Below are 23,229 nucleotides of genomic sequence, written 5' to 3'. Positions count from 1 at the left end.
TACCGAGAGGTCTGGGACCCTACGACAGGTTATTGGGTAGCGAGAGGTCAGGGACCCTACGACAGATTATTGGGTACCGAGAGGTCAGGGACTCTACGACAGGTTATTGGGTAGCGAGAGGTCAGGGACCCTACGACAGGTTATTGGGTACCGAGAGGTCAGGGACCCTACGACAGGTTATTGGGTACCGAGAGGTCAGGGACCCTACGACAGGTTATTGGGTACCGAGAGGTCAGGGACCCTACGACAGGTTATTGGGTACCGAGAGGTCTGGGACCCTACGACAGGTTATTGGGTAGCGAGAGGTCAGGGACCCTACGACAGATTATTGGGTACCGAGAGGTCAGGGACACTACGACAGGTTATTGGGTAGCGAGAGGTCAGGGACCCTACGACAGGTTATTGGGTACCGAGAGCTCAGGGACCCTACGACAGGTTATTGGGTACCGAGAGGTCAGGGACCCTACGACAGGTTATTGGGTACCGAGAGGTCAGGGACTTTACGACAGGTTATTGGATACCGAGAGGTCAGGGACCCTACGACAGGTTATTGGGTACCGAGAGGTCAGGGACCCTACGACAGGTTATTGGGTACCGAGAGGTCAGGGACCCTACGACAGGTTATTGGGTACCGAGAGGTCTGGGACCCTATGACAGGTTATTGGGTACCGAGAGGTCTGGGACCCAACGACAGGTTATTGGGTACCGAGAGGTCAGGGACTTTACGATAGGCTATTGGGTACCGAGAGGTCAGGGACCCTACGACACGTTATTGGGTACCGAGAGGTCAGGGACCCTACGACAGGTTATTGGGTACCGAGAGGTCTGGGACCCTACAACAGGTTATTGGGTACCGAGAGGTCAGGGACTTTACGACAGGTTATTGGGTACCGAGAGGTCAGGGACTTTACGACAGGTTATTGGGTACCGAGAGGTCAGAGACCCTACGACAGGTTATTGGGTACCGAGAGTTCTGGGACCCTACGACAGGTTATTGGGTACCGAGAGGTCAGGGACTTTACGACAGGTTATTGGGTACCGAGAGGTCAGGGACCCTACGACAGGTTATTGGGTACCGAGAGGTCTGGGACCCTACGACAGGTTATTGGGTACCGAGAGGTCAGGGACCCTACAACAGGTTATTGGGTACCGAGAGGTCTGGGACCCTACGACAGGTTATTGGGTACCGAGAGGTCAGGGACTTTACGATAGGTTATTGGGTACCGAGAGGTCAGGGACCCTACGACTGGTTATTTGGTACCGAGAGGTCAGGGACCCTACGACACGTTATTGGGTACCGAGAGGTCAGGGACCCTACGACAGGTTATTGGATACCGAGAGGTCAGGGACCCTACGACAGGTTATTGGGTACCGAGAGGTCAGGGACCCTACGACAGGTTATTGGGTACCGAGAGGTCAGGGACTTTACGACAGGTTATTGGGTACCGAGAGGTCAGGGACCCTACGACAGGTTATTGGGTACCGAGAGGTCAGGGACCCTACGACAGGTTATTGGGTACCGAGAGGTCAGGGACCCTACGACAGGTTATTGGGTACCGAGAGGTCCGGGACTTTACGACAGGTTATTGGGTACCAAGAGGTCAGGGACTTTACGACAGGTTATTGGGTACCGAGAGGTCAGGGACCCTACGACAGGTTATTGGGTACCGAGAGGTCCGGGACCCTACGACAGGTTATTGGGTACCGAGAGGTCCGGGACCCTACGACAGGTTATTGGGTACCGAGAGGTCAGGGACCCTACGACAGGTTATTGGGTACCGAGAGGTCAGGGACCCTACGACAGGTTATTGGGTACCGAAAGGTCAGGGACCCTACGACAGGTTATTGGGTACCGAGAGGTCAGGGACCCTACGACAGTTTATTGGGTACCGAGAGGTCAGGGACCCTACGACAGGTTATTGGGTACCGAGAGGTCAGGGACCCTACGACAGGTTATTGGGTACTGCAAGGCTGGGGACGATATGATTCTCCTCCTTTTCTTTAAACAGTTCCCAGGGACCCTCAACGTGTGCAGATATTGAAGCGGACACCCTCCTCGGTGTTGTTGAGGTGGGATTCGTTGGTGTCCACACCCACAGACAATGTCACCTACAAGGTGTACCACGGTCTATATGGTGAACAGAGAACTGTGACTGGGGTCCGGTTGGTCACCGGTACTCGGGAATACAACTTAACCGGTAGGTTCTGGGGGCCTAGTCTACTGCTTTCCAAACTCCATGCCTCGGGTAAAGCATGAAAAGCAGTGCTCAAATCACCTGGCGAGTAAGTCCATCACAGAGAGAGGTCGATCACTCGATGAGGTGGTGTGTTTAACCTACACAACAAAAATGTAACAAATCCCTAAAGGAGGAAATCAGGAGGGCTAAAAGAGGGCATGAGGTTGATCGAGCAGACAAGGTGAAGGAGAATCCTAAGAGCTTCTACAGATATATTAAGAGCAAAAGGATAGCATTCCTTTGGAAGTTCAGAATGGTAATCATGCATGGAGATGGGGGAGATGTTTAATATATTTTTTGCGTCTCAGGAGATGGGTACAGAGTCTATGGAGGTGAGGCAAAGGAGCAGTGAGGTCACGGGCTGTACAGATTATAGAGTGACCCTGTGGGGGGCAAGTGCAGGAATTTCAGGGGACCTGGCAGAGATATTTAAATCATCCTCAGCCATGAGTGATGAGCTGGAGGCTTGGAGGATCGCTAACATTGTTCCACTGTTTAAGAATGTCTCTAAGAATAAACTAGGAAACCAGAGGCTGGTGACCCTGACGTCAGTAGTGGGGAATTTATTGGAAAGTGCACTGAGGGATTAGATAGACGGGGACTGATTAGATACAGTCAGCATGGCTTTGTGTGTGGTAATTCATGTTTAACCAAGAGTTTTTCTAAGAGTGTTACCAGGAAAGTGGATGAAGCCAACGCAGTTGATGTGGTCTACAAGGCTTTTTTCCTGCACGGGAGGTTGGTCAGGAAGCTTCAGTCACTCAGCATTCAGAATGAGGTAGTAAATCGGATTAGGCATTGGCTTTGTGGGAGAAGCCAGAGAGTGGTAGTAGATGGTTGCCTCTCTGACTGGAGGTCCGTGACCAGCGGAGGGCTGCAGGGATCGGTGCTGGGTGCATTGTTGTTTGCCATTTATATCAATGATCTGGATGACAATGTGGTCAACTGGATTTGTGGATGACATCAAGACTGTGGACAGTGAGGAAGACTATCAAAGCTTGCAGCAGGATCTGGGCCAGCTGCAAAAAATAGACCAAAAGCAGATGGAATTTAATGCTGACAAGTGTGAGGTGTTGCACTTTAAGAAGACCAACCAGTTATTTCACAATGAGTTGTAGGGCACTGAGGAGTGTAGTAGAACAAAGATATCGAGGAATACAGGTCCTAATTCATTGAAAGTGGCATCACAGGGCCATAAAGAAAGCTTTTGACACATTGGCCTTCATAGATCAACATACAGAGTACAGGAGATGGGATGTTATGTTGAAGTTGTATAAGACATTGGTGAGGCCTCATTTGGATGCAGTTCTGGTCACCTACCTACAGGAATGATGTAAATGAGGTTGAAAGATTGCAGACAAAATCTACAAGGATGGTTGTGGTAAACTATGTATACCTGTCTGGATACGCCCCTCTGCTGACTGCTCCCGTGGCTCCTCCCACAGACCCCGGTATAAAGGCGATTGAGGCCTGAGCCCGGCCCTCAGTCTCCAGGATGTTGTGTTGTGGTCTCCTGCTGCTAATAAAAGCCTATCATTTGCCTCCCGTCTCTGAGAGTTATTGATGCTGCATCACTGGTGCTGGGAATGGAGGAGCTGAGTGATAGGGAAAGATTGAATAGGTTAGGACTTTATCTCCTGGAGCTCAGAACGAGGGGAGATTTTATAGAAGTATACAAAGTTATGAGGGGTGTAGATAAATGGGGAAGACATAAAACAAGTACAGAACTTTTGCTACGTAGGAAGCTGGGTGACATCAGATGGCGGGTGTGACATGGACATCAAAACAAGGATAGGGATGGCAAACGACACCTTTACGAGAATGAAGAGTATACTGACCAACACTAAACTAAACTCACACACACACAACACATAAAGTAATGCTACCACAAGTAAATTAACAAATAATAAGGTACATATATGACACAGTAAACAGAGTAACACTGCTGGTGCTTCATACGTGATGAGACCTGGGTGGTAGCAGGGAGTTCAGTCGTCTTACAGCCTGGGGGAGGAAGCTTGTTTCCCATCCCAACAATTCTCATCCTAATGCTACGGCAACCCCTGCCTGATAGCAGGGGCTCAGAGAGATGATTGGATAGATGGGAGGGATCATTGACAGTGCTAAGGGTCCTGTGTACACAGTGTTCGAGGGATCTCAATGGTCCTCTCGGAATTCCTCGTGACCCTTTGTAGGGTCCTGCAAGGAATGAACTGGAGAGTGATGAAGCTGCCCAGTGTCTCAGTGGGGAGTCGCTGAGTAACCAACACCTCTCATACGAGTCGATGAGTCTCATCGACCGCTGGGTATAATGGAGACCATCCACTCCCGATTGTGGGAGTATCACACACGTCCAGAAAGGCACGCACAGTCTGCACATGCCCCCGCCTGAACCGGATGGCCTGTTGCGCACTGACTAATTGTTTCCTGAATCGAGACTGTTCCAATACCACACCCCTCGCCTCTCTACCTGTTCACAGGGCTGATGCCGTCCACCTCGTACTTTGTTTACGTTGTTGCTTTGGTGAGCTGCGGGCAGGAAGGTATCGGCCATCTGGTTAACTTCACCACCGTGAGCTGTAAGTACCGGGAGGGGGCTACGGGTGGGGAGAGACAGGGTTCAGTATTGGAAAATGGAGATCAGTTTTAACTTCACCACCGTGAGCTGTAAGTACCGGGAGGGGGCTACGGGTGGGGAGAGACAGGGTTCAGTATTGGAAAATGGAGATCAGTTTTAACTTCACCGCCGTGAGCTGTAAGTACCGGGAGGGGGCTACGGGTGGGGAGAGACAGGGTTCAGTATTGGAAAATGGAGATCAGTTTTGGGTACCTCATCTACAAAAGGATATGCTGGCATTGAAGGGGTCCAGATTTGTTTCATGAGAATGATTCTGGGAATGAAAGGGTTAACGTAGGAGAAAGATTTAACCCCTCTGGGCCTGTACTCGCTGAAGTTTAGAAGAATGAGAAGGGATCTCGTGGAAACCTATTGAATGTTGAAAGGCCTCGATAGAGTGGATGTGGAGAGGACGTTTCCTATGGTGGGAAAGTCTAAGACCAGAGGACACTGCCTCAGAATAGAGGGATGTCCCTCTAGAACGGAGATGAGGAGGGAATTCTTTAGTCAGAGGATGGTGAATTTATTGCCACAGACAATTGTGAAGGCCAAGTCACGGCATATTGAAGCGGAGCTTGACAGGTTCTTCATTACTAAAGGGGTCAAAGGAGAATGGGTTTCAGCCATGATGGAATGGCAGAGCAGACATGATGGGCCGAATGGCCTAATTCTACTCCTAGGTCATATTTACTCCAAATCCTTGCCTTTCCTTTCTCCGAGGAGAACAGGGAGATGATTATTGCCTCCCAAACGCTCCAGATGATGGACACATTCCAATAATCTGACTCTGGCCCTTACTGCAAAACCGATCTGCAGGAGATGGTGGTGACCCACCTTCCCAATCCACTGCGGACTTCCTGACCAACAGCGCACTCTGTAGCAACCCGTCCATTGCAATTATTGTCAATGGTGGCAGCCCACAAGCCTGCATCCTCAGCTGCTTACTCGACACTCGTGACTGCTCTCACTCCATCCACAAGTCTGCAGGTGACGCCATCATTGTGGGCTGCGTCTCAGATAACACTGCGACAGATTGTCGAAGGGAGATAAAGAATGCAGTGACACAGTGTCATGACAAGAAGCGTTCCCTCAATGTCAGCAGAGCAGAAGAGCTGCCCATTGACCTCAGGAAAGAGAAGTTGCGAAGGAAGCTCCCAGGCCTTGGGCCCACCTACACTGAAGCAATGGCAGTCTTAATTCTGTCTCTGGATGGTGGGGAGCTCGATGGTAGAGTGTCCATGTGCCCACTGCCCTTGTCCCTTCTGCTGGTGGAGGTCACCAGCAGGAATAACCTGGTGACGTAACAGTGACCCATTTTGTAGACGTGTCATATCGCAGTCACTGTTGGTCAGCTGTAGAGGGGGAGAGTCTGTAAGGTGATGTATTGCGGGGGGGGGGGGCAGGGGGTAGCTGCTAACTGAGTGGGTCGCATTGTCCTGTATTCTGTTGGGCCTCTCAAGTGAATTGCGGTGCAGGCAAATCGAGCAAGCGGAGAACATTCCACCATGTCCCTGATTTGTGGTGTGTACTGTATATGGCGGAAAGACTTTATGTTGTGAAGGAGTTTATCCTGTGCGTAACTTGTATCAAGCCCCACTGCGAACGCCTTGGGCAGGCTGGGTGACTGATCTGTTCCCTCTTTATGCCTGAACATAGATGATCCAGGTGATGTCCTGCTCCAGTGGGTCGAGCTGAGGGTGACGCAGGTGGAGTGTGGCACTGTCTTCATGAGCTGGACCTCCTCCAAAACAGTCAGCAGCCGGGTGACCGGATATCTGGTAAGCCTTCCACTTGTATGGCCTCCAGGCTTTGCAACTCATTGGAGCATTAGGCCACGTGTCTACGAAAGGATGTGCTGGCACTGGAGAGAATCACGAGTATGATTCCGGGAATGAAAAGGTTAATGTGTGAGGAGCATTTGAAGTCTCTGAGCCTGTACTCACTGGAGTTTAAAAGAATGAGGGGGGAATCTCAGTGAAACTTGTCAAATGATGAAAGGCCTAGACAGAGTGGATGTGGAGAGGATGTTTCCCATAGTGGGGGAAGCTTAGGACCAATGGGCACAGCCTCAGGATACAAGGATGTCCCTTTAAAGCAAAGATGAGGAGAAATTTCTTTAACTAGAGGGTGGTGAATCTGTGTAATTGATTGCCACATTCAGCTATAGAGGCTGTGACTTTGGATATATTTAAAGTGGAGTGTGATACGTTCTTGATTAGTCGGGGTGTCAAAACCTATGGGGAGAAAAGACAGGAGTACGGGGTTGAAAGAGGGAATAAATCAGCCATGATGGAATGGTGAGTCAGACTTGATGGGCTGAATGGCCTAATTCTGCTGCAATGCCTATAGTGAACTATTTGATTTGCTGACTGTGGCAGGATTTGAACTCACAGCTTTACAAGCAGACTCACTGAGTCCTGATGAGGTATCAAAGTGAGTTACCAGATTCGGAGTGACATGTCCCAGAGAGTCAACGGCAAAATAATTGAGAATGGGATGGAATCCCTGTCCGGAAATTGGTAAATGTAAGTCTGGCGAAGACTACCTCTGGCCCTGCCAAACTCGTGAGATTGAGACGCACTCTAGTTTGTGTGGATGCTGTGTCATTCGCTACCTTGTTACAAATTAATGCCACCAACTAACAGACAGGACACTGCATATGATTAAAGGAATTGTATTTATGAATCTTGACTAAAGGGTCAGTAAAGAAAAACAAAAAGAAAAGGGCCATTCTAATTGAACAGTCAAACGTGCACAAGTTGGAGCTCATCGTGAACTTCTCTGTCACTCACGCGCTGGGCCCTCGGTCAGCGTGAAAGCACACACCACCTTCCGACCGTCGCTCGCAATCCATCTCGAGCAAACGGGTCTCCCACCGGATCGTATGCTACAACCGGTTCTCCCCAGCATCGTCTCTCTTCATCTCCTTTCGAACAAGAGCTCCAAGCCCAACCTCAGTGTCCCTCACCAGAGAAACCTCCCCTTAATCCAACCATCCTAATTGGATGGCACACACTTCTCCTCACCTCTTATCTTCAACAGTGACCCAAACAAGTTGCTCTCACAGAACTGCCAAAACGGACTACACACAGCATAACAGTAAACATTTCAACCAGGGCATTACAGTGGTTTATCATTGTCACATAAACCGAGGTAGACTCAGAATCTTTGCCTTCTATGCCATTCGTACAGATCATTTCGACATATCAGTATACTGAGGCACTATGTGATAACGTACCTCCAAATCAAGATGGCCGATGACCTGCATGGCTGTTGTTCCTGCCTCTGCCCTGTGGCATCGACCACCGGTAATTGTCCAACCTGTCCTTAAGACAATGAGACATAGAAGCAGAATTGGGCCATTCGGCTCATTAAGTCTACACGTACAAAAAAGCTGGATGAACTCAGCAGGTCGGGCAGCATCCATTGAAAGAAGCAGTCAACATTTCTGGTTGAGACCCTTTGTCAGGCTCATTAAGTCTGCTCTGCTATTCCATCCTGGCTGATTTATTATCCCTCTCAACCCCGCCTCCCACCTTCTTCCCATAACCTTTAATTCAGGACCTATCAACCTCCACTTTAAATAAACTCAAAGATGGTCTCCGCAGCCATCTGTGGCAATGAATTCCACAGCTTCACCACCCTCTGGATACAGGAATTCCTCTTTATCTCTGTTCTAAATGGACATCCCTCTCTTCAGAGGTTGTGCCCGCTGGTCCTGGACTCTCCCACTACAGGAAACATCTAGGCTCTGTCTAGGCCTTTCGATATTCAGTAGGTTTCAATGAGATATCCCCCTCATTCTTCTAAACTCCATCGAGTACAGGCCCAGAGCCATCAAATACACCTCATACATTAACCCTTTTGTTCCCAGGATCATTCTCGTGAGTCTCCTCTGGACTGTCTCCAATCCCACTGGGCCCTCACTATCACCACTTGTGCTCGACTCTTCCCTGCGACCTTTGCCACGTGGGAGATCAAGAGCAGCAATGATTTGGAAACACCTGCATCCTCGAGTTCCCTGCCTGGGTATCGTTATCGTCGTCTGAACCCTTAGTGCCTAGGTGGCTCATGGGGCCTCCACAAGGGTCTTCCATTTCTGCCAGTCTTTCACTCTGTTACCCAGTTCATGCCGACTTCTTTCAGTTCTGCTTCCACAGATCTTCGCCACGTCACTTTGGGCCCGCCCCTCCTTCGCTTTCCCTGTGGGGTCCACATTAGTGCTACTTTTGCTCGTTGATCATTTGGCATTCTCATTTCATGGCCCAGCTGCAATGAGGCTGCCAAAAGCTTGATTTGCTTTAGATAGTCTTGCTAATACGTCCTTACCACTATCTCCATCAGTGCTGACTTTACTCCCAAGATACGTGAACTCACCTTCCTCTTCCACTTGCTGATTATTGATGATCACTGCTTGGAGGTTGGAAGCTTTCATCTTCATGATCTTTGTTTTCCTCACTTGAATGTTCATCCCAAGTTGCGATGCATGTGATGTAAGTCTGTCTGATTTCTCCTGAATGTCACAATGACGACTCGCTATCAGACTGATATTGTCAGCAAAAACTAGGTCTTCAAGTGTTGAGGTAAGTGTCCAGTGAATACCCCGTTTCTTTTCTGTGATTGTTTCCCTCGTAAGCCAATCCATTGCTAAAATGAAGAGAGAAGGTGATAGGATACATTGCTGTTTAACTCCTGTGAATACCCTGAAGCTTTCTGTCAATAGCTTTCCACAAAGCACCTTTCACAGAAAGTCATCATTTGGATAACGTTTACAATTTTTGGGGGAAATCCGTATCTTCTTAAAATTTTCCAGAGTGTTTTCCGGTGGATACTGTCAAGTGCTTTTTTGAAGTCCACAAATAGTACATAAAGATTGTTGTTCCACTCTGCAGATTGTTCGAGAATTTGTCTTAGTACGAATATATGGTCTATGCAAGATCGACCTTTTCTAAAGCCAGCTTGTTCTTTCCGGATGATATCTTCCACAACCTCTGACAGCCGATTTAACAAGATGTGACTGTAAACTTTGCTTGTGATTGAGAGGAGTGTAACACCCCTCCAGTTGTCGCATATACTTAAACCTCCTTTCTTTGGCAGTTTTACAATAAGTCCAGTTTGGCACTCTTCGGGTATTTCTTCACTTTTCCAGATGATGTTAAAGATTTGACACAGCACATTTCTCTGCCACCTCCCTTAAGCATTTCTGCACTTATCTCATCTTCTCCAGGTGCCTTTCCTGATTTCATTTTCTTAATGGCTTGCTGGACTTCTTCAGCTGTGGGTGGTTCCGTGGACCTATCAAAGTCTTTGTTATTCTCACAAATCTCAGGGGTTTCTCGAGGGGTTGGTCTATTCAAAACTACTTGAAAATGCTCTTTCCATCTGGTAGTTATTCCTTTCTCGTTTTTGATAATGCCATCCTTTGCTTTTATAGTGATATCATGCTTGTTTCCATAGTTCCATAGAATAAGGGGTAGGTCATTTAGGACAGAGTTAAGGAAAAACTTCTTCTCCCAGAGAGTTGTGGGGGTCTGGAATGCACTGCCTCGGAAGGTAGTGGCGGCCAATTCTCTGGATGCTTTCAAGAAGGAGCTAGATAGGTATCTTATGGATAGGGGAATCAAGGGATATGGGGACAAGGCAGGAACCGGGTATTGATAAGGAATTGATCAGCCATGATCTCAAAATGGCGGTGCAGGCTCGAAGGGCCGAATGGTCTACTTCTGCACCTATTGTCTATTGTCTATTATCTATTCATGCACTTGGTTATTTTGTATAATGTTCTCATAGCCATATTGTTTGCAGCTTCTTCAGTTTTTGAAGCAGTCGCTTGTCCTTCCTGCAGCTTTGTTTAACATCCTTGTCATTCTCGGCATATTCAGCAGCAAGTCTCTCCCTCAGGCGACGGGAAGCTGTACTCAGCATTTTTTTCTTGGTTTCTTGCCTTTTCGGTATTTTCATCCAGGTTGTCTCCCTAATCCATTCTTCTTTCCGTTTCTTTTGGTATCCCTTTACTAGTCTCCTTCATCACATTATTAAAGTCATGGATTGTCATGTCACTATCTTTGCCTAGTATGCTAAATCTGTTTGAGTGTAAGTTTTCTCTGTATCTTGAAGTTTTGAAGTTTGCTGGAATCGAAGTGTCGGCCTCTGCCTAAGCCCATTCTCACTTTCCTAAATTTTAGTTTCACTTTTGCTACAAGGAGATGGTGATAGCTGCCAACATCCGCTAGCCTTTTTACCCGAACATCGTTGAGTGATCTCTTCCATTTGCTGTTGATAATGATATGGTTAATCTGACTCTCTGTTTTCCCATCCGGGGATTTCCACATGAGTTTATGGATATCTCTATGCTGGAAAATGGTGCCTCCTACTGTAAGACAGTTCATTTCACAAAAGTCATAAAGTCTTTCACCATTGACGTTCATGACTCCAACACCATGCCTTCCAATAGTACTTTCGCGATTGCTGTTTTCACTCCCAACTCTTGCATTAAGGTCCCCCATTATAATGGGCACATCGTGTTTCAGGATCTTTTCCACGGCAGCTTGAAGGCTGTTATAAAACTCATCTTTAGTTTCTTCTTCCGCATCCTCAGTAGGTGCATATAGCACAATTATGGACAGTTTAGCGAACTTAGAGTTTAAACGAACATACAGGAGTCTTTCATAGATGGGGTTCCATTCTAATAAGGCCTGCGAGGCATCCTTGTCCATGATGAGCGCCACACCTTGTAAATGGTGCTTGTCCTTGCGGCCTGACCATACAATTGTATCGCCAGATGCTAGGGGTCGCTTTCCAGAAGCTGTCCAATGTCTTTCCTGTATTCCAAGCAGCTGCAGTTGGTAGTTATGCATCTCCTTGATAGTCTGTGCAAGCTTTCCAGTTTGATATAAAATTTGAACATTCCAGAATCCAATATGGATAGTTTCTTTGGGTGAAAGATTAGCTGTCAGTCCAGAGATGTCCTGGTGGCTTTGATCTCCATCCATCATAATTTCTGTTCCCAGTTCTGCATCACACCTCTCATCGGCATCAATAAATTTCCTTGTTTCGGTTTCTGTAGCGATAAAGATTTTACAGGGTAGGGTTGCTGGCCCTATGCCCAACCCCCAATCTGGAGGACCAGGTGCTGTATTCGTCTGGCCCTTCACCTGGAACCTGCCCAGCAAGGTTGAACCTACCAGGGACTGAAGTCCCAGCTGGTATAGCTCCCAGGATCATTAAGGCACACAAACCTCCCCACCACGATAAGGAAGAGCACATGCGGAAGCTGCCTAGGTATACCCACTGTATTTCCATCACTTCCCTGGGGCAAGGCTGCAGAGTTCCCAGCCCAAGTGCACCTTAGGATTTCCATCACCTCACTGTTGACGTTAATGTAAGAACGGAGTTCTCCGTGACAAACTTGGCCGGCTATGGCTGTATCACAGACTCGGCAAAGACAGCTCACAGAAACTGTCTTCTCTCTGTTCTTCCAGTCTATCTTCAAGGAGAACATAAAACATAGAACACTACAGCAAACTGCAGGCCATTCATCCCACAATGTTGTGCCAACCTTTTAACCACTCCAAGTTCAATGTAATCCTTCCCTCCAACATAGCCGTCCGCTTTCTGACATCCACATACCTATCCCAGAGTTTCTTAGATATCCCTCATATACCCATGAGGCTTGGAGTGTGTTGGTTTAGAGTGTAAACGTGTTATTTTTCTGATATTTCTATCTTTCCCATGCTTGCTTGTATTCTATATAATCACCTATAAAGCTGCAACCAATCCAGACATGAGGTTTTGAGAGGAGGGTGTTTCAATCAGGTCCACTGCCCAAGCAGGAAAGGCAGCAGTGGCTCGCTACAGGGAAAAGAAGCTTTGACCAGCGACCGATCACCATTTGGGATTGATTAGCAAGAGCTAATTATAGGAAGGCGGATGAAAATGCAGGGGACATTGTCGCAATGGCTGTCATCTGAGTGGACAGAGTCAGAGTGGTGATCTTGAGGCTTTAACTCTTCAAGACTAGAGGAAAAAAAAGCTCAAGGTTACATTTTTTTTCCCCTTCTCTTTATAGCTACTCAGCTAAGACAGTAGAGGTGCCAGGCAGGATAGTGGAATGCTCCTCTTGCAGAATGTGGGAAGGCAGGGAGACCTCCAGTGTCCCTGATGACTACAACTGCAAAAAGTGCATCCAGCAGCAGCTTCTAACAAGGAGTTGGAGCTGGATACAGATGAACTCCGTATCATTCGGGAGGCTGAGGGACTGATTGGACGTACAGAGAGGTAGTCACTCCCAAGGTGCAGGACACAGGAAACTGGGTGATATTCAGAAAGGAGAAATGGGTTTAATGAGCCAGTGCAGAGTACCCCAGTGGCCATCCCCCACAACAGCAGCTGTATCACTTTGGATACTGTCCATAGGAGGTTGCCCTCACAGAGGAAAGTCACAGTGGTCGGGTCCCTGGCACTGAGTCTGGTTCTGTGACTCAGAGGGGAAGGTGGGGGTAGAAGAGGCATGCTGTGGTGTAAGGGGATTCATTCGGTAGGGGAACAAACAGGAGGTACTGTGGGCAAGAAAAAGATTCCCGGATGGTATGTTGCCTCCTGGGTGTCAGGATCTGGGGTATCTCAGATCGTGTCCTCAACATTTTTAAGTGAGGGTGAACAGCCAGAGGGCATGGTCCATGTAGGTACCAGAGACGTGGGTAGGACGAGTGACGAGGTTCTGCACAGGTAGTTCAGGGAGTTAGGTGCTAAGTTAAAGGGCTGGACCCCCAGGGTAGTGATCTCAGGATTGCTACCTGTACCACTTGCTAGTGAGGTCAGAACTAGGAAGATTATACCGTTTAATATGTGGCAAAGGAGTTGGTGTAGCAGGGAGGGCATAAGGTTTTTTAATTACTGGGCTCTCTTCCAGAGAAGTCCCATCCCGGTTTGCACCTGAACAGGAAAAGGGCTAATATCCCAGTGGGAAGGTGTGTTAATGCTGCACGGTGGGGTTTAAACTGGACTTGCAGGGGGGTGGGAACCAGAGCGCCAGAACAGATAGTGGAGAGGTTGTGGAGGCAGATGCTGGTCAGACCTCAGACAAAGTCAGGAATCAACAGGTTGAGCATGGTGTGACTACTGTCCTGAGCTCCATATATTTCAATGCAAGAAGTGTCGTAGGAAAGGTGGATGATAGTGCTGAGGGTGAGGGAGCTGGTTTGCAAACAGAGGCAGTGTGTAGTGAGTAACAGCTGCTGATGGGGCAAAACTGCTGATGAGTTGCAACAGAAAAGGTGGGCAAAGTCAGAAAGGGTGAATACAGGACTGAAGGTGTTGTATCTGAATGCAAGCAGTATACGGAATAAGTTCGATCAACTTGTAGCACAGTTGCAGATTGGCAGGCGTGATGTAGCAGGCATCACTGCATCATAGCTGAAGGTCAGTTATTGCTGGGAGCTTAACGTCTATAGATACATATTGTATCAAAAGGAAGGGCAGATATCAAATCATTAGAAAGAGGAGACGTTGGGTTGGAAGGTGTTGAATCATTGTGGAGAGAGCTAAGGATTTGTAAGGATAAAAAGACCCTAATGGGAGTTGTATGCAGACTCCCAAACAATAGTAAAGATGTGGTCTACAAATTACAATGGGAGATAGAAAGATAGATAGATAGATAATTTATTGATCCCAAAGGAAATTAGAGTGTCACAGTAGCATTACAAGTGGACTGATATACTGTAAATATTAGAAGAGAAGTAGAAAGAATAAAAAATAAGTTAGCTCAAGCAGTCTAACAGGAGGGGGTCATCGCTTCCCCAGCTATAGGTTGACTCATTATGGAGCCTAATGGCTGAGGGTAAGAATGACCTCATATAGCACTCATTGGAGCACTGCTGTTGTCTCAGTCTATTACTAAAAGTGCTCCTCTGTTCAGCCAATGTGGCATGCAGGGGGTGAGAAACATTGTCCAGAATTGCCAGGATTTTCCACAGGGTCCTTTGTTCTACCACAGCCTCCAGCGAGTCCAGTTTGAATCCTATAACAGAGCCAGCCTTTCCAATCAGTTCATTGAGCTTATTGGCATCTCCCATGTTGCCCCAGCAACCACTGCATAGAAGATTGTACTGGCGACAACAGACCAGTTGAACATGTGAAGGAGAGGCCTACAGACTCCAAAGGACCTCAGTCTCCTCAGGAAGTAGAGGTGACTCTGGCCCTTCTTGTACACAGCCTCTGTGATGGTGCTCACTCAAAATCCCAGGAGATCAGCAGTTTCTGAGATACTCAAACCACCAACAATCATTCCACAGTCAAAGTCACTTAGATCGCATTTCTTCCCCATTCTGATGTTTGGTCTGAACAACAATTGAACCTTTTGACCAGGTCTGCATGCTTTTATGCATTGAGTTGCTGCCACGTGATTGGCTGATTAGATATTTGCATTAACGAGCAGAGGTACAGGTGTACCTAATAAAGTGGCCACTGAGTGTATGTTCTGGTTTTTTAAACCACTGCAAATAATAGGTTTGTGCCTCATTCTTGACTTGACCATCTGGATCGCAAAGCCATCAGACCAAACATGGTGCATTCCTTCTGTGCCAGAGGAGACGCATACTGTCTACAGGGTCAGTCCTTAAAAAGGTAATCTTGTCTCCGTAGGTCCGCATTGTGACTGACGCGGGTACACAGGTCAACACAACCCAGCGGAGGTATATTACCCTGAGGAACCTGAGGGCAGACCTGGACTACAACATCACTACCACTGCCGTCAGTGATCAAGGGGAGGGTCCAGTGAGCAACCACGTGACCATATCACTCCGAAGGTGTGAACCGGGACAGACAGGTACAACGCGCAGTTGTCCACTCTTTGCTCCAGAGATACAGACGGGATCTGCCTCGCTCCTCCAGCCGTGATCTGGACACATCTCCAAAAGTGTGCAGTTGGGTTCGAGCCATAGAGAGCTTGTTCCAGACTAGCTTTATTGCCACATGTGCATTGGAACATGGAGACATTTAGCGAAATGCATCGTTTTGCAACAAGTAACACAGTCTGAAGCTTGTACTGGAGGCAGCCCACAAGCATGGCCACGCTTACTGTGCAAACGCAGCCTGTCCTCAACTTGCTAAACCTAACCTGTCAGTCTTTGGAATGTGGGAGGAAGCCAGGTACCCGGGGGAGAACTCATGCGGTCACAGAGAGAACGTGCAAATGATAGATCCTTACAGATGACAGTGGAATTGAACCCTGATCGCTGGGTACAAACCACTACACTACCGTGCTATCCATGGAAGGAGGGTTAACTGGTCCCAGTGCCTTTTGTGTTTCACCCACCACCTGCAGCTTCACATCACTCCACCACTGGCCACACTTCCAGCTGACGTGACCCTCCACTCCTTCACTATCTCCCTCCTCCCTGACTGAGGTTCCTGCTATGTAAGGCTTCTGTTCATAGTAAAGATAGAACGTAGCACATAGAAAGCCACATCACTGCACAGATCCTCTTGGTTCACCACGTTGTGCCTACCTTTTACCCTACTGTAAGATCAATCCAACCTTCCCTCCCAACACCATTCATTTTCTATCATCCATTAAGAGTCTCTTAAATGTCCATCAACCCTGGCAGGGCATTCCACTCCCCGTGTGACAAACTTACCTCTAACATCCCCCTTATTTCCCTCCGATCACCTCCAAATTCTGAACACAAGAGATTCTGCAGACGCTGACATTCCCAGAGCCACACACACACACACAATGCTGGAGGAACTCAGCAGGTCAGACAGCATCTGAGGAAACCAATGAACAGTCAACATTTCGAGCTGAGACCCTTCATCAGGACTGGAAAAGGAGGAAGGCACCCAAATAAAAAGATGGGTGGAAGGGAAGGAGGACAAGCTAGAAGGGGAAGACAGGTGGATGGGAAAGATAAAGAGCTAGAGAAGAAGGAATCCGATGGGGGAGGAAGTTATGCCCTCTGGTATTGGCCATTTCTGCCCCTGGAGAAAAGCCTCTGGCTGTTCACTTGATCTATGCCTCTCAACATCTTATACACCTCTTATCAAGTTATCTCTCATACTTCACTCCAAAAAGAAAAGCCCTAGGTCACTCAACCTTTAGTAGACAGTGGACAGCCAGAAACTCTTTCCATGGACAGAAAATGCTACTGCTGTAAGGAGTATGAATGTTCCCCCCAGGGACTGAGCGGTTTCCTTTGGGCACTCTTGTTTCCTCCCACAGTCCAAAGACTTGTTTGACATGCCATCTTGTTTTTGATAGCCCTAGCATGAGGAAGAAATTCTGATTATCTACCCTATCTATTCCTCCCATAATCCAGCATAGGTCAACCCTCATGCTGGTTCACTCCAGGAAAAACAAGCCCAGCCTCTCCAATTTGCTCACCCACCTTCGCTCGAACCATTACATTCCATACAAGACAGAATACAGGGTTAATGGCAGGATTGTGGAGGAACAGAGGAACCTTGGGTTTGTACGTTCTCCCGTGACCACGCGGGTTTGCTCAGGGTGCTCCCGTTCCTCTGAAAGATGTACGGGTTAGTAGGCCCATTGGTCATTGTAAGTTGTCCTCTCAAAACCTTGGGTTCCACGTTCATACTTTGAGTACTGTGCTCAGTTCTGGTCGCCTCATTACAGGAAGGATGTTGAAGCCTTAGAGATAGAGCAGAGGAGATTTAGAGAGCACATCTTATGAGGATAGGTTGAGGGAGCTAGGTCATTTCTTTTTGGAGTGAAGGAGGATGAGGGGTGACTAGATAGATGTGTACAAGATGATAACAGGTATAAATTGAATGAGCAGCCAGAGACGTTGTCCTGGGGTGGCGACAGCTAATGTGAGAGGGTATAATTTCAATGTGATTGGAGGGAGGTATAGGGGATGTCAGAGGTAAGTTTTTTACACCAAATGGTGGGTGTGTGGAACCCCTGCCAGGGGTGGTAGTGCAGATATATTAGAGGCAGTTATGAGACTCTTAGATAGGCACGTGGATAATAGGAGAATGGAGGGTTATGTGAGAGGAGAAAGATAGATCTTGGGATAGGTTAAAAAGTCAGCACAACGTTGTGGGCCGAAGGGCCTGCACTGTGATGTATTTTTTAATGTAGAAGATAGATGGTGGGATGGTGGATTGTGGGGTGGGGAGGTGGGGTGAAAGGTCGGTGGAAACCATTACTGACTGTGTTCTCTCCCTCTCTCCCCCCCTCTCCCTTTCCTCTCTCTCTCTCTCTCTCTCTCTCTCTCTCTCTCTCTCTCTCTCCCTCTCTCCCCCCTCTCCCCCTCTCCCTTTCCTCTCTCTCTCTCTCTCTCTCTCTCTCTCTCTCTCTCTCTCTCTCTCCCTCTCTCCCCCCCTCTCCCCCCTCTCCCTTTCCTTCTCTCTCTCTCTCTCTCTCTCTCTCTCTCTCTCTCTCTCTCTCTCTCTCTCTCTCTCTCTCCCTCTCTCCCCCCCCTCTCCCCCCCTCTCCCTTTCCTTCTCTCTCTCTCTCTCTCTCTCTCTCTCTCTCTCTCTCTCTGCCTCTCAGTACCATCTATGACTCCAGTGCTGGCCAGTGAGCTGAGGTACAAAGTCCGATCCCGCTCTCTCCTGATCCAGCTGCCACCCCACCTGCTTCTAGATCGGATTGCATTGCAGCTCGGACAGAGCCTCACACTGTGGGTGCTGACGGTGGAGGGTGCAGGTAGGAATGGCTTGGGATGGGGGGGCCTGTGGGAGTGCAAGGGAGAAGGAGGGGAATGAGGTGAGAACGGGAAGGTTGTAAAGATCAGTGTTATCTGTCGCACGCACATCGAAGCATCGAACAGTGCTGCCTCACTGAGCGTGTGGACACATAACTTCTCAAAAATCACTGGAGATAGAAGCTTCCTTTCAGTTTTTAATGTGATCTTTTTTTTGTGAAACTGTCTAGAATTAAGTAAACTATGTATTAAATTCAACACAGAATCATCATGAGCCTGCATATACTAACATTGTCAATTGTTCTTACAACACATTACTTGTGAATTTATTTGTGGTTATATTACCTTATGTGATAAGTGTGTGGAACGTGGGAGGGAGCTGTGGCACCTGGGAGAAAACCACGTGGTCACAGACAGAACTTACAAACGGTAGCGGGAATTCAACACCGATGACTGGTGCTGTAATAACATTGCGCTGGTGCCCTGTAGATTGACACCTGCGTGACGAGTAGACAAAACACTCCATCCCCTCTCCCACCAGGACTCCTTCACCAATTTTCCTCCCCTGGCCCCCTCCCTCGGGAATTATCTTTGGGATTAACTAAGCAGAGGGTCACTAAACCTTGGGAGTACTGGAGAGGGTTGGGAAGAGCTTGTGCATTTAAAATTGCCAATTCTATACAGAATTGATTTGTTGGATACAGATATTGACCAGTCGGTAACCTTGCATCTGGTCAAGTTTATTTATTTGGCTCTCGAGGTCAGTGCATCAGCAGGAAATCAATGTGTTGTGGGAGATGGGAGATCTTCTGGCTGTGTTCCCAGAGACCCGAGTTCTTTGGGCACGGAGCTCGGAAAAAGCGACGCAATGGACTTTTAACATGGTAAACCAGAGAGTTGTTTGTTATGTCTCCCCTCTCGCAGTGAAATGGAGACACCCCTTTCTCCCTTATTAGGGGCAGAGAGAGCCTGTGGTGTGTTGAATACCGGGTGAATGAGTAGTCTTTGGGGTGCTGCAAGTCTGTCTTTATTGGGGCTTTGCTGCACGATTGAGTGCTCGGTGGGGGGCACTGATGCATTTTGCTGGAGGGGGGTCATTGCTTTGCTGCTGTTCACACATGGGAGGGGGGAGCTGGGGGGGCTTTGGGGTTCTAACACTCAACTGTCATTCATTCTTTGGGGCACTCCTCTGTTTTCGTGGATGGCTGTGAAGAAAAAGAATTTCAGGATGTAAATTATATACATTTCTCTGACATTAATGTACCTTTGAAAGCTTTGATTTAGAGTTACTGAGCAGAACAGGCCCTTCCTGCCCAACAAGTCTACACCACCCAACAATCTACCTATTTAACTCTAACCTAATCCTAGGACAACTTACAATGACAATTAGCCTACTAACCAGCACATCTTTGGAACACTCTGAGCCTGAGTAAACCCACGTGGTCATGGGAGAGCGTGCAAACTCCTTACAGATGGCATTGGAACTGAACTCTGAACTCTCACCCTGAGCTGTAGTAGTGTCACACTAAATGTTTAGCTACTGTGGATCCCCTTATTTGCACAAGAAATCACACTATGGTATTACAGGTACTGTTACAAACCCCGTAACTGGGTCACTTACCAGCAAAGATAGAGAGGTCCTTTGAAGTCTGATGGTACTATTTTTAACAGTATTTATTAGTAAAAATACACAAAAGTGGTGTATTCGATACTTCCATTAAATTTGAAAGGATATGGAGACCATTTATTCAATATTTTCATATGATGTAATACGACCCTGTTCCAAGCTTATTGGTTTTTTCAGCTTTAATTGTATTTATGTTGAGAGGATCGGAGTTGACGACATTGATGTTTATGTATTCTTGTGAGATACTATAAACAGCCTTTTTTTTCCTCTTTTTTTTAGTTTTTCTTTTTTTTCTTTTTTTGCTTCTTTTTTTTCTTTAGACATTAGATTAGTAGTTTAGTTAACTTTGCATATATATTTTTTTTCTTTTTTATATTATATATTATGAAATATCTAGATTTACCTTGTTCATATATATACTATATGGTTCATGTTTTGGGAAAACTTATTAATACTGTATTCATTGCTTATGTATTCTTTCACGTGCAATGGGAATTTGTATGTTTGTAATCCCTTTATTAATATATCAATTGTATTTTGTTCATAATATTATTAATACTAATAAAAAGATTGAAAAAGAAAAGAAAACTACACAAAAATAATATCAATGCAAACATACAGATAATATACGTCATCAATACTAAATCTAAAAGTGCGGGTATAATAATAATCAATAAGAAATAAGCTCTATCATTGGCTAGGGGATAAATGTATTGTCCGATGGAAATATAAAAGTCACTCAATTCATGCAGGCTGCAGCCTTTGGTTGGAGAGAGAGAGAACGATTTGGAGAAACTTGCCAATTCCTTTTATGATTTCGATCCATCGGAGTCTCGTTAGTGTGGCCGTTCACTTGTGGCCTCTCCTTTAGCTAAAGCCGTTCTTCCGTGGTGAGGCCACCAATCCCAGGCAAGGGAGGACGCACACGAGCCCCCCCACCGGCTGTCGCTATTAAACGCTGTCACGGGATTTCTAGCGTTTCTCCTGGTGCATCTGAAGGGGTTGTTCCCCAGACCCTCTTTTATCCTTACTCACGGGGTCTCAGATGTCAATCAGGTTGGGATGATGCAATCCCTCAACCAGCCCACTCTGGTCATTCCCTGAGGGCTTCAATGAATAGTACAGTACTCAATACACAATTCTGTCTCCAAGAGACAATGGCCGTTATCAGGGGTTTTTGTTTCGCTGAGACCAGGACACATTCCAAACCTTGAGGATTCTGCGTGTCTCTCTCTCATTTCCTGGGTCCCAGACCCGAATTAATAGCGATCTTGCGATTCTCAAAAAGGAAGGGGCAACTTTGTACCATTCGGCCCCTCAGAGTTGTGGCACATTCGTAACAGTACGTTCTCCCATGACTGCATGGATCTCCTCCAGGTGCTCCACTTTCCTCCCACATTAGAGAACTGTGAGCCTGCTGTGTAAGTGGGGCAACATTTGACGTCTGTACCTGGCACATTCGCAGACCGAGGTGTTCATTGACACAAACAACATTTTTCACTGTATGTTTTGATGTACTTGTGACAAGTAAAGCTAATTTTTAACCTCTTTAATCTCACTGACTAGACCAAATGTCTTTAGACCCCTTAATGAGCAAAAGGGAGCTGTGGTCTTCAAAGACCTCTCTTGTCTGGATTAACATAGAACAATGAACATAGAATAGAGAACTTCAAATACAGAACACAGACAATTACAGTACAGGACAGACCCTTCAGCCCACCTTTGAAACTATTGTGAGACCCTTCCCCAATACATAGAAAACCTACAGGACAATACAGAACCTTTGGCCCACAAAGCTGTGCCAAACATGTATTTACTTTAGAAATTACTTAGGGTTACCCATAGCCTTCTATTTTTCTAAGCTCAATGTACCTATCCAGGAGACTCTTAAAAGACCCTATCGTATCCGCCTCCACCATCACCACCGGCATCCCATTCCACGCACTCACCACTCTCTGCATAAAAAAACTTACCCCTGACATCTCCTCTGTACCTACTTCTGAGCACCTTAAAACTGTTCCATCTCATGCTAGCCATTTCAGCCCTGGGAAAAAGCCTCTGACTATCCACACAATCAATGCCTCTCATCATCTTATACACCTCTATCAGGTCACCTCTCATCCTCCATCGCTCCAAGGAGAAAAGGCCGAGTTCACTCAACCTATTCTCATAAGGCATGCTCCCCAATCCAGGCAACATCCTTGTAAATCTCCTCTGCACTCTTTCTATGGTTTCCATATCCTTCCTATAGAGAGGTGACCAGAACTGAGCACAGTACTCCAAGTGGGGTCTGACCAGGGTCCTATTATAGCTGTAACATTACCTCTCGGCTCTTAAACTCAATTTTCCGATTTATGAAGGCCAATACACCATAAGCCTTCTTAACCACAGTCAACCTGCGCAGCTGCTTTGAGCGTTCTATGGACTCGGACCCCAGGATCCCTCTGATCCTCCACACTGCCAAGAGTCTTACCATTAATACTATATTCTGCCATCATATTTGACCTACCAAAATGAACCACCTTACAATTATCTGGGTTGAACTCCATCTCCCACTTCTCAGCCCAGTTTTGCATCCTATCAATGTCCTGCTATAACCTCTGACAGCCCTCCACACTATCCACAACACCCCCAACCTTTGTGTCATCAGCAAACTTACTAACCCATCCATCCACTTCCTCATCCAGGTCATTTATAAAAATCACAAAGAGTAAGGATCCCAGAACAGATCTCTGAGGCACTCTACTCCATGCAGAATATGACCCATCTACAACCACTCTTTGCCTTCTGTGGGCAAGCCAGTTCTGCATTCACAAAGCAATGTCCCCTTGGATCCCATGCCTCCTTACTTTCTCAATAAGCCTTGCCCTTGCATGGGGTATACCCCTCCAATTTTAAACATACATCGGTCAAAATGTCTCTAATGTACCTGCCTCTACCACCACCCTTGACAGCGTGTTCCATACACTGAGCACTCTCTATGTAAAAGACCTACCTCTGACTACCCCCTGTAGTGTGTGAAACCCCCTTTTACTGGGCATTTCTGTAAATGCGGCTCGTTTGCCCCTCTTTAACAGCCAC

At 47.1% G+C, this 23,229-nt stretch overlaps 1 protein-coding gene across 1 annotated transcript in view; it reads left to right on the top strand.

Annotated features, from left to right (window-relative positions):
- LOC140731427 (uncharacterized) overlaps positions 1 to 23,229 on the top strand; it is a 78,435-nt gene that overhangs the window by 41,037 nt on the left and 14,169 nt on the right. The window contains exons 5-9 of the mRNA XM_073052931.1: positions 2,010 to 2,198; positions 4,718 to 4,816; positions 6,511 to 6,632; positions 15,496 to 15,679; positions 18,368 to 18,523. Coding sequence (XP_072909032.1) covers positions 2,010 to 2,198; positions 4,718 to 4,816; positions 6,511 to 6,632; positions 15,496 to 15,679; positions 18,368 to 18,523 — 750 coding nt within the window. The remainder of the gene's footprint in view (positions 1 to 2,009; positions 2,199 to 4,717; positions 4,817 to 6,510; positions 6,633 to 15,495; positions 15,680 to 18,367; positions 18,524 to 23,229) is intronic.

This window comes from Hemitrygon akajei, chromosome 8 (assembly GCF_048418815.1).
Source record: "Hemitrygon akajei chromosome 8, sHemAka1.3, whole genome shotgun sequence".
NCBI lineage: Eukaryota > Metazoa > Chordata > Chondrichthyes > Myliobatiformes > Dasyatidae > Hemitrygon > Hemitrygon akajei.
This window is presented reverse-complemented; position numbering and strand designations above follow the sequence as displayed.